We start from the raw sequence: 12,863 nt of genomic DNA, 5'->3' as shown, positions 1-12,863 counted from the left end.
TGTACCTACGATGTTAGATATGTGTTGAATCCGAGTACATTAGGGAAAATGAAGAGTATGAACAACATGGATACAAATACCATGAACTCTTTAGAACAAAGAGCAATTATAAACCTATAACTAATGCAAAACCTACGAAAAAGTGTTAAAAAAGTATATTAAGCAGGATTGCAAGTTTCTTAGACATCAATGCCTGTAAAGCTAACGATGGTGATATATGTCCCGCCGTTTTTGTGAAGAAGAAAGAAAAGAGGTAGCAACAAGTTGCTAGCTTCATTGCAACACATTAGTATTTGAGGAATTGCAACTTGAACAAAGCAAAGAAAATCTGATCCAGCAAATGTTTTTAGAGAAAGCCCAAGCCTCGCATCTTAAAACTGATACTCTAGAGTCAAGCATCTCAGATTCATACAAGGGTTCTAATTTTCACGCATATTTTGGTTTTCCACCAATTAGAACAAATTGTTGAACCAAGCAAATTTGTGAAACTTCTTGCATACAAAAAGATTATACCAACTCTTATATGACTAACTAATATTATTACTGTACTGTATATTGAAAACTAAAGAATGACCATCAAAATGATTGAACAGTCTAACTAATCAACTATTGAAATTTGATTCCAAATCCATAAATTTTGATCTAAATGAATCTTTCTGCATAAAACCAATATAAAGTCTCTTATCACATATCTTTCTTCTGAAAAGAATAAAAGTCAGAATTGTCAGCCTACACTTTCTAGAGAAAGCCCGACATATGGTGATAAAATTTCAGAAATAAGTATTGAAAGATGACAAGACACCAAGCTCAATGCATCAGCCATGGAATATCATTGATGCATATCAGTTGGCTTTTCATCTGTAGAAGAATTAATACCATGGCTCTTTCCAATTAAGTGGTGAAGAAACACACCTGCTGCAACACTGACATTCAAGCTCTCCACAGCCAAAAAGGACCGAAACTCCTCGCCTGAGTTCCCAGAATCTACTTCTGCAGGTTCAGTATCATCGAGCTCTCTGGCTGCTATGTCCACAGGAATGTTTCCAGGAATCCTAACTAACTGAGTGCATGATCTCTCTACTAAAGGCCTCAAGCCAGTGCCTTCACTGCCTAAGACAAGGATGGTTGGTACACCTGGCAAAAGTTCATTCAAGGGAACAGCTTTAGAAGAAACAGAACCCCCAAGAACCCGCCAACCATTTTCAGCTGATGAAACTAAAAACTGCATCATATTCTTGCAATATCTAAGCTCCATTAGTTCAAGTGAGCCAGCACTTGCCTTGCTCACAACACCACTTAATGGGGCAGAATTTTTTGCACATAGCACCACCCCTGAGGCTCCAAAGAAGTAAGCTGACCTAATTATTGCCCCCAAATTCTGAGGATCAGTAACCTCATCTAAAGCTACCCAAAGAGAACCTTTCTCTTCGTCATTTGAGACAGGATCCAATTCCTTTATTTTCACCATCTCTAATGGAGAAGCATCTAGCACCAAACCCTGATGGGGGCGGTTATCAACAACCATATTGAGATCATGCTTTGAAACTTCTTTTACACTTAACCCAAGTATTTCAGCCATCCTAAACACTTTTTCAAACCCTTTCTTATCTTTCTTTTTCCTATTATTACTACTCAAATCTAATCCTTCTTGGACATACAAAGCATAGAACTCTCTTCTTCCAGCTGTCAATGCAGCCAAAACAGGACCCACCCCATAAACCCCTTCACCAACCATCTTAGGTAAAGTTGATTCAGTAGCCTCTTTCCATGTTTTTCTACCCCAACTTTCCTGTTTATTCCATCTTCGAAACTCTGGTTTCTCAGACCCAAGTTCTACATCCACCATTCCTCTAAATCTACTCTTAATCTTATCCCATCTTGGATCATGGACAACCTCATCCTCTTCTCTTACTCCTTTTTCTTCATTGCTTTCATCCCTTCTGCCATGGTTACCATTATGATGATCCCTCATCATGCCTACCTTCCTGTGTCTACTCTCTTTAATATCCAGTGACTGAGCACCTCTTTTTCCCAAAAAGGATTCACCAGATTCCTCCCACGAGGACTGTCCAGTTTTTCCTACTGTCACCTCCGACCTTTTTGGTCTTTCCTCCCAAGAGGAACGATTATTCTCTTTCTTCAATCTATCCAACGATTCCTCCCAAGAAGAACGACCATTAGTCTTCTCAATTTCCACTTTATGTGACCCTTTCTTTTCATTCACTTTCTCTGAGGATAACCAAGGTAAAGATTTTTCTGCTCTAGTTAAATCTCTTTCTTCACCAACTCTTTTCGAATGCAAACTCCATGAGCTTCTAGCTCTTGGCAAAAAACAACTCGTATTAAATATGTTTAATTTTTTTAAAAAAATTTATTTATACAAGTTAAGTAATATAAAGATATTTTTATATATTATAGGTTATTTTATAAAAAAAAGTTATAATTGAAAAAAGTATATATTATAATGAATTATTTTCTTTTTTTTTTATTTATCTAAATAATTATTGTTAAATTTTATTTTTTTATTAATTTTAATTATTTAAACAAATAATATATGTATTATTTTTTTTTCTATTTATATATATCCAAACGTAAAGGAGCCTAAATTGAACGTGAGACTAAGTGAATGTAATGCCATATCATGCCAACAAATACAATCCTTACAGATCTAGTGAACATGAACAGAGGTAGTGTCACGGACTAAGCTTTCTCTCAACAAGCACTAGCCCGCGAGGCACTTGAATGGACGCTTCCACCCAAGTCAGCCCTCAATAGATCGAGATCTGAACAAATAACCATAAACCATGGTTAGTCTCAAGCATTCACAATAAGGCACTATATATCAATATCAATCTCATCCATACACACAACAAGGCACATTCACATCGAGAAAGAAAAGAAACACATCGAGGCAACAATCGGGCATTCAATCGAGGCAAATTTCATTAAAATTGGGAATCATACATCGGGACCTCCCACCATCACCAGGGCCAGGGGGGCAGCCCATGGTGGGTGGCCTAAGCTCGCATAGCACCCGGTGAGACAGCCCAACAATACCCTGCCGGCTCACCCCCCCTAAAGAGCCTTAGAGATTTTAGAGCTATGCTACCAGTAACCGTTACAATGTTTGAAATGGGGACACTTTTCCTAACACAAGGGGTCTACCCGGCCATGGCCCTATACATGGATGGCTCATGGCAACCTAAGTCCCGGTCATGGCCTTATACAAGGTTGGCTCATGACATCCTCCCCCACCTATTCTAACGACGTCCTCGTTGACTTGCTGGCTTGAAATTCTTCGATCTTCCTTTGAAATCTCTGGAGGTCGTGCTCTCTCTCCCAGCTGGTTTCTTCTAGGCCTAGTCCCTCCCACTTTACTAAGTACTCCCGAACTAGTCTTCGAGATATCTTGGTTTCCCGGTCAGCTAAGATCTCTTGGACTCGACGCTCTGAAGGTGGTTTCATGGTGATGGCGGCTCTGGTTGGCTCTCTTCGACCAGCATCTGTAGGATCTGCATGGAATGGCTTCAAGTTGCTCACATGAAATACTGGGTGCACCTTCATCCACTTTGGAGGGTCGATTTTGTAGGAAGCATTCCCCACCTTGGAAAGGACCCTTACTGGACCTTCGTACTTGCGCACCAATCTACGATCTCTCTTCCTCAAGAACCTGGTTTGTTCAGGGACTAATCGAACAAGAACCAAATCCCCAACTTGAAATTGTTGAGCTCTACGACCCTTGTCTGCCCATTTCTTCATCCGTTTTGACGCTTTCTCTAAGTAGGCTTGTGCGATCTCCGTGTTTAGTTTCCACTCCTTGCTGAGGTTGAATGCTCTGGGATTCTTTCCTCCATATTGTTCCAAGGAAGTGTGGGGTAGCCTTGGTAATTGTCCGGTGATCACCTCAAATGGGCTCTTGTTGGTGGAAGAGCTTTTGTTGAAATTAAAACAGAGTTGAGCAACGTCCAATAATGAGGGCCAGTTCTTTTGGTTGGCGTGGACAAAATGCCTCAAGTATTCCTCTAACAATCCATTGAACCGTTCTGTTTGGCCATCAGTTTGAGGGTGATAGCTCGAGGAGATGTTGAGTTGGGACCCCAAAATCTTGAAAAGTTCTCTCCAAAAGGACCCCGTGAATCTAGGATCTCTATCACTGACAATGTTTTGGGGGAGGCCCCAATACTTGACCACATGTTTGAACAATAGTCGAGCTGTGTCCTCCGCTGTACAGTACTTGGGAGCAGGAATGAATGTGGCATACTTAGAGAACCGATCAATCACCACCAAGATAGCTCCAAGATCGCCAACCTTGGGTAGGCTCGAGATGAAATCGAGGGAGATGCTTTCCCACGGTTTGGTAGGTACCGATAAAGGTTCAAGCATACCTGCAGGTTTCCTCTTCTCGACTTTGTCTTGTTGGCAAATGAGGCAAGTCTTCGTATATTCCATCACATCTTGTCGCATTTGAGGCCAATAATATCCTTGTTTCAATAACGCCAACGTGCGCTGCCAGCCCGGATGTCCCGCCCATGGGGTGTCATGACACTCCCTCATCAGCATCTGTCTCAGACCTCCTGCTCTTGGCACAAAGACTCGAGGTCCCTTGGTCCACAGGACCCCATTTTCTTTCCAGAAATGTTTGGACTTCCCTTCTTCCACTAGCTTCAAAATGGCACAGGCTTGCGGGTCTTTCCCTAAATGGTCTCCAATCAACTTATGGATATCTGTAGTGGCTCTGCTAGCCACCATTGGGGCCATTCTTCTGAGGGCCGCTAACTCTGGCCGCCTGCTCAAGGCATCCGCCACTTGATTAGTCTTCCCCGCGGTATGCTCAAAATAAAAGTCGAACTCAGCTAAAAATTCCTGCCACCTAGCTTGTTTCGTCGTGAGTCTTGGTTGGGTGAGGAAGTGGCTGACGGCTGTGTTGTCTGTCTTCACGACAAAGTGCGCACCCAACAAGTAATGCCGCCAAGTCCTCAAGCAATGAACCACCGCAAGGAGCTCTTTCTCCTGGGCTGTGTATTTCCTTTCAGCTTCACTCAGCTTCCTACTTTCGAATGCTACCGGGTGATGTTGTTGTAAAAGCACACCTCCAATAGCAAAATCCGATGCATCCGTCTGGACTTCAAAAGGCTTTCCAATATCGGGGAGAGCTAAGATGGGATCCTTCATAATAGCATCCTTCAATCCCTCAAAGGCCTCCTGGCACTCGTTCGTCCAACACCATTTATGTTCCTTCTTCAGTAGCTCCGTGAGGGCCGTGGTCTTACGAGAGTACCCTTCCACAAACCTTCTATAATAGTTGGCTAGTCCCAAAAAGGAGCGGAGCTCACTAACATTCTTCAGTATCGTCCACTCTTTGATGGCCCTGACTTTTTCCATGTCCATTCGGATGTGGCCACGTTCGACAATGTGACCGAGAAAATGGATTTGGGTCTGAGCGAATGCACACTTCTCCCTTTTTACATATAACTGGTGGTCCTGTAACCTTTGAAATACCTGACGCAGGTGTTCTTGATGTTCTTCCAACGTTGAGCTATATACCACTATATCGTCTAAATAAATGACTACAAACTTGTCTAGGTAGTCATGAAACACCTGATTCATCAATGTACAAAATGTGGCAGGAGCATTGGTTAGTCCAAAAGGCATAACAAGGAATTCAAATGCACCATACCGTGTTACACAGGTGGTCTTCGGCTCATCTCCCTCGAGGATTCTGACCTGATGGTATCCCGATCTCAGGTCCAGTTTGGAGAAGTACTTGGCCCCACTCAATTGATCAAACAAGTCTGCTATGAGCGGGATAGGATATTTGTTTCTTACGGTGACTTTGTTCAAAGCCCTGTAGTCGACACATAAGCGCAAGCTCCCATCATGCTTTTTTTGGAATAGCACTGGCGCTCCGAAAGGAGCCTTTGATGGTCGGATGAACCCGGCTTGTAGAAGCTCATCCAACTGTTTTCTCAGCTCGACCAACTCTGGCGGGGCCATGCGATAGGGGGCTCTAGCAGGGGGTTTTGCCCCTGGGAGTAGCTCAATTTCGTGGTCCACTGCTCGTCGAGGGGGTAGAACCTTGGGCAACATCTCTGGCATCACCTCTTTGAATTCTTCTAACACTTTCTTCACGCCATTGGGTATTGGTTCTACTTTCGACCCTTCTTTGTAGATCGGCATGGCCATAAAGGAGGGTTCCCCTCTCCTTACCCCTTTCTTGAATTGCAAAGCCGAAATCATTTTCTTCCCACTCTTTGGCAAGATATTGGCTGGCACCACACATGGGTGTTCTCCTAAGAACAACAAGCAGCTAGCAGCAGGGATAGGGATCACCTGAGCCAACGTCATGAAGTCCAATCCTAGAACGACATCAAAGTCATCCATGGGGGAGACTGTGAAGTCTACCTTCCCTTCCCATGGCCCCAATTGGGTCGTCACACTTTTCGAGCTTCCACTGATTGCAAAGGCTGGCGAATTGACCGCCTTCATTCGCCCACAGTCTTTACTAATCTGAAGACCACACATTTTTGCTTCTTCTGGTGTGATGAAAGTGTCGGTTGCACCTGTATCCACCATGGCCTTAGTGGCTTTCCCATTGATTGTCAAGTTCACATACATCAAGCCTCTGCTTTGCTCTTTCTTTATAGTGTTCAATTGGGTGTGAAGGGCACTGAGGAACCTTATTGAGCCCATCCTGATTGGCTCCTCTTCAGCTTCTTCAACGCTCTCGGGCACTTTTGTAGACTCTTGGGATGAGGTCCTTAAGGCATTAAGGGCTCCTCGGTGCGGGCACTCAGCCACTCGATGCGGCCCCTTGTAAAGAAAGCAAGCAAGCGGTTGCCTAGGCTTGAAGATCCCTGCGTTGTTTGTCCTAGGCTGGGTGCTATCTCGCCCAAAGGACCTCCTGTCTGATCCCCAACTGAAGGGTCGGTCCAACCTAGTTATCTTTCCCCCACTCTCAAGATTAGAGCTACTACCCGGTGGTGGAGGGTTCTTCCGTTTTAACGAACCATCATTAAAATCATGAAGACGTTTCGCTGCAGCCATGGCCGTCGTCACATCTTGCACTCTTTGCCTCTGTAGCTCTGTCCTCGCCCACGGCTTGAGGCCCTCAATAAAATGGAATAACTTGTCCTTTTCGGACATGTCCCTAATATCCAGCATCAGGGTAGAAAAGTTCCTCACGAACTCTCGCACCGTTCCGATTTGCACCAACTCTCGAAGTCTCCTTCGAGCTATATAATCCACATTCTCCGAAAAAAATTGGTTTTTCAGTTCACGCTTCAGATCCGTCCAGGTTTTAATCGGGCACTCGTCATCGATAAACTTGGAGCGCCACCACAACTTGGCATCCCCTACGAGATACATCGATGCCATTGTCACCTTATCTTCCTCTGAACTTGTGTGTACAGCTCGAAAGTATTGTTCCATGTCGAACAGGAAATTCTCAAGTTCCTTAGCATCCCTTGCCCCCTCATAGCACCGAAGCTCCGGTACTTTGGGCCTTTGTCCCCTGTCCGTCGAGCTTGAACTCGAACTGGCCACCGCCATTTGTAGGATGCTCATCTGGGCCCTGAGCTCCTCAAACTCCTTGTGGAGAATGTTCAAGGCATCTCTAGCCTCTTCGCTCACATTGTGGAGAGTATCGGACAACTCCCACTGGGTTGTCTCGATCTCCCTCACTCGGTCTTTTATTACCATATGAGTTTTCATTGCGGCCACCGCGGCCTCAAGTTCCTCAATTCTCTGCCGATGATCCGGTCCACCACTTGTGGCCATCTCATTCATTTCTCTAGCACTTCTCAACCGTGCTCTGATACCACGTGTCACGGACTAAGCTTTCTCTCAACAAGCACTAGCCCGCGAGGCACTTGAATGGACGCTTCCACCCAAGTCAGCCCTCAATAGATCGAGATCTGAACAAATAACCATAAACCATGGTTAGTCTCAAGCATTCACAATAAGGCACTATATATCAATATCAATCTCATCCATACACACAACAAGGCACATTCACATCGAGAAAGAAAAGAAACACATCGAGGCAACAATCGGGCATTCAATCGAGGCAAATTTCATTAAAATTGGGAATCATACATCGGGACCTCCCACCATCACCAGGGCCAGGGGGGCAGCCCATGGTGGGTGGCCTAAGCTCGCATAGCACCCGGTGAGACAGCCCAACAATACCCTGCCGGCTCACCCCCCCCTAAAGAGCCTTAGAGATTTTAGAGCTATGCTACCAGTAACCGTTACAATGTTTGAAATGGGGACACTTTTCCTAACACAAGGGGTCTACCCGGCCATGGCCCTATACATGGGTGGCTCATGGCAACCTAAGTCCCGGTCATGGCCTTATACAAGGTTGGCTCATGACAGGTAGCTTGATCATTGGAAATCACATACATTGCTTTACAAGTGACGTCCCATGTCAGGGTCTCAACCAGTGGTTGACTTTCATATTTAATTTTGAGGGGTCCATTAACAATCTAATATGATATATATTTCATTTGACTTATGTTACTTTGTTAACATAAGATATATACATATATGCAAATAATATATTAATAAAAAATTATCAACTTATAAAATCATAAATTTTATCAAATGTTAAATAAAAGTATAAGAAAATAACACATATCAAATAAATAATTTTATATAAAATTATGAGTGATATTCTTTTAAAGAAACAATATTTTCAAAAATTGAATATGAAGTAAATATTTTAGTCATTTATCTTTCAATGTTAACAACCAAGTTATGTAAACAAAACTTTCTTATTAATTCATTTTGATAAATTAAAATTAAAAACTTTATACAAATAAATCAATTATTAATATTATATTTTTTATCAAATATGATATAACCTAATGATCTTTCATTTTAAAAGTTAATCTAGCTTAGCTTGAAATTTATGTGATCACCCACAATTGAAAATCTAATTCTACCATCAATCAAGTAAAAAACCTTTTCATTTGTCTATCCAAAATTGTTTTTGTTCGACCAAAAATCAAATCTTATCAAGTCATTATTTTTTAAAAAAGATTTAATATCAAGTTATATTGGTTGTTGTCTAACCTCTAGTTGTAGTAAAATCTATCAAGTTATTTTTAAAAAAATTATAAAGTCAGTCATTGTTATGTATAGAGCATTAACAAAGTATCGAGAAAAAAAGTTATCGTATGGAATTAAAAAACAAATACAAATAGATAATATAAAAATAAAAATAAACTAACCTTTAACAATTTTGTTATATATGCTTTTACAAGGCTAAAAAGTTAAGCAGCAAACAAAAATTATTTTTAGAATAAAAAAGAAGTTACAATAAATAGGTCAAAGAAAAAAAAGTCTAAATTTATTTATTTTTACTTAATTAAAAGTGTAAATTATAATTAAAAAAGTTAAATTAAGTTTTTTTTAAATTCACAATATTGTAACTTAATATTTGGGACAAGTTAATTAACATTAAATGTTTGTGAATAATGATTGGTGAGTAAAATAAAAAGATAAACTTTAATACATTTTAATCCTTTAATTTAGGAGATAAATTTAAATTTATTTAATATATAATATATAAATATATGTATGTAAAAAAAAATTTTCAAAATCTTAGAAGGGCCTTCACCGCATTTGGTTTAGTTAAAGAACCACCTCTAATCCCAACCAAAATGAAATCCATCATTAAAGCTCCACCCCTATTTTAGCTTTAATTAACTTCTTTTCTTTATTTTTCAACTTTAAAATGCAATCCAAAAAAGTTTTGTGGGTTTTGTGGGATAGGCACCCCATAAGAGTATTGGGGCTTTACGTCTTATGGGTGTGTATGTTTGTTTGTGAGTGGACTAGAGGAGATTGAGAGGGTCCACATAGGTATGATGTATGGGAACATATGGGTATGTGTTTGGTTGTGTTGAAAAGGTGCACAAGAGTTTGGGTTTGTGTTTGTTTGGGTAGAGAATACTTCATAAGACTAGAAGAGATTGAGAGTATCTTATGAGTATTGATTGTTGAGTGGGGTTGATGATATGATGTATGTTTGTAATTCTCTACAACTAGTGGATCTTGTTTTTCATCCGTGGATGTAGGTCAGTTGGATCAAACCACGTTAAATTGTTATCTCTTGTGTGTTTGATTTATTGTTTGATTTCGCTTCCACTGGTGTGATTGGATTGGAGATTTTTAGCCCAACACATATGTGATACCGTAAACATTTATATAGGTTTCTCATCTATTGACGTATGCATGGGAAACTTAAAACAACATTTTGGTTTTGAGAGGCCAAAGCAAATTATTACAATCTTTTTTTTTGTTTTTGTGTAATCTATTTAAGGCATAGTAATAATAGCATGTTTCATGTACTAAAAAACACTATTTTTGTAATGTTCAATACCAAAAAAAAAAAAAAATCTTTTAGAAGGTAATAAAAAAAAATTTACTTTAATTTATATAGATTTATTTATCATAATACAAAATACGAAAATAATAAAAGCTTTCCAAACTATAAGGGGTATGGATAACACATCATTTTATGAAGATGAAAAGAATCAAAGAATTTTTTTTTTTAATTATAAGAACATGCAATTTTATAAGGGTACAATAGATGAATAAGAGTTTGTTTGAGAATTTTGAAAAAATATAAGTTTTTTTTTTTTTAAATTTTAGCCTATATAATTTGAAGACGTGAAAATTTTTAATATATATAATATTAATTTTGTAAAAGATAAAAAAGGATAGGATATCCACATGTCACTTCATCTTTCTTTTATTTTTTATTTTTATTTATTTATTTATATTTAGTTTTTTAACTTTATTATTTATTAGATAAATATTGTAAAAAAGTCAATATAAATAAGATAGTAAATAAATCGTATTCGATTGATTTTGATTTACATTAATTCAACATAGGGGTATTTTTAAAAAAATCAAAATTAAATTAAAGTTTTTTTTTAAAGTAAAGTTGGGTTGAAGATAAATTTAAGGTGTTTAATCCCGTCTCGAATTTTTTTTTTGTCATTTTCTTTAATTTTAAAGCTTTTGCTTATTTTGAATTTTGTTTCTTTTTTTACTCTTTATTAAATAAATTTTATAATAAAAAAGTTAATTGAGATAGAAGTGACAAAATAACTCATATTAAATGGGTTTCGATTAATTAGACCGATCCAATTTGTGTGTTTTTTTTTAAATTTGAGATAATTGAATTAAATTTTTTTTAAATCAAGTTCGGATCAAAGTAAGGTTTTGAGTGTTATGTTTCAACCTTGGTATATATAAAATATATATATATTTATTTATTTATTTAATTATATAATTATTTTATTAAAAAATTTATTTAATACTTTAATTTAATAAATTCACATACCATTTCATTTGACCTTTTTTAATCATTTTATTTATTAGATAAATTTTATAAAAAAAAGGTTAATAGATGTATGGATGACAAAATAACCTATATCCAATGAATTTTGATTCGTCACAATTTAATCGATGTATTCTTTTTAATAAAAATTGGATAAAATTTTATATTTTTAAACAATTTGTGTCAAATTGAAATTAATTTGAAGTGTTTTATCCCAACTTTCTTCAAGATATATAAAAAAACATTTGATTATTTATTTATTTATTTATTATATATTTTTATTTTTATTTTTAATTATTAAATATATTTTCATTCATAGTTTTTATTTTTATAAAAATAAAAATAAAAAATAATTTTATTTTTTGAAACCAAATACTATCTTAATTTCTCCATTTTCTGTTTGCCAAAGTATAAAAATTTAACCAAACATCTCTAAATAATAGGTAAATATGAACATGAAATAATTAGATATTCTATCAATTTGTTGCAAATATTAAAATAAATAAAATTGTGAATGCATTAATGAATCATTCAGCATAAATCAATCGACTTGACTCAAAATAATTTTTAAAAAATAAGACTCGACTCAAAATCTACTTAAAGTTGACATAAATTTAATATCAAAATTGATATTGATAAAAGTAACGTTTGACGTGGCATCTTGACCATAAAGCGATGAGTCAATAGTCCATGGTCCTAACCATGTTAGGGGTCCGGACTTCCCCAATATTCCACAATGCATTCATTCAAAGGTCACACTCACTGTCCGTTTGTATTTTTTTTTTTTAAATCACTTCGCCGTTATCTTAATTTCCATAATTTATAGCACTTTTTTTTATTGATATGGCCTCGTGCTTTTCCTGGTGGAACTTGACTTGCTCATTTCTTTGACAGCTCGCAGAAAGGAATCTCGAGGAACAGGATGGTCATGACCAAAAAGAGTTTTGATAATCTTAAAATTATTATTTTAATATCATTATTTTTATTTTTGGGCCCTTTTAATTTAATTTATTATTGACTTAATACTTGACCCCAATCATGACTTTGGCTTTGCCCCTACACAAAAGCTTGGATTGGATAAAACGTCGAATCCTTTGGACACTCCAAGGTTCTTGGTACATATTGTCTGACAACTTTAAAATATTTTTGATTTAAGTAAAGATAAAAAAAATAATAATAAGTTTATAATTATAATATTTGATTTAATTTAAAATAATTTTTTATTTGATTTAAATTAAATTTAGATATTAAATATATATTATATTTTGATAAAAATTAAAATTTAAAAAATTGAATTAAATTATATATTTTTATTAATTTTTTTATTTTTACAAAATAAAATAATTATTTTATATTTAAATATATTAAAATAATATATTAAATTTAAATTTAAAAATCAATAAATTAAATTTTAAAAATTATAATTTTATATATTATTCAAAAAACGAAACAAAATTTGATGCAATCTAAATTATTATCACTTTTAAATTTTGATATCATACATTTAAAT

General features: G+C 36.8%; 1 protein-coding gene across 1 annotated transcript; it reads right to left on the bottom strand.

Moving 5' to 3' along the window:
* Positions 1-423: 423 nt before the first annotated feature.
* Positions 424-4,383, bottom strand: LOC111308270 (uncharacterized). Its single transcript, XM_089751454.1, has 4 exons — positions 4,366-4,383; positions 4,130-4,260; positions 3,951-4,043; positions 424-2,336 (listed from the first exon to the last, which is right to left on the bottom strand). The coding sequence occupies exons 1-4, from the start codon at positions 4,381-4,383 to the stop codon at positions 830-832; spliced, it is 1,749 nt and encodes a 582-aa protein (XP_089607580.1). The 3' UTR covers positions 424-829.
* Between the last annotated feature and the right edge of the window lie 8,480 nt (positions 4,384-12,863).

The sequence above is a fragment of the Durio zibethinus genome, chromosome 2 (assembly GCF_047325235.1).
Source record: "Durio zibethinus cultivar Kanyao isolate XHJ-2024 chromosome 2, ASM4732523v1, whole genome shotgun sequence".
NCBI lineage: Eukaryota > Viridiplantae > Streptophyta > Magnoliopsida > Malvales > Malvaceae > Durio > Durio zibethinus.
Note: the sequence above shows the minus strand (reverse complement) of the source record. Positions and strands in the feature narration are given on the sequence as shown.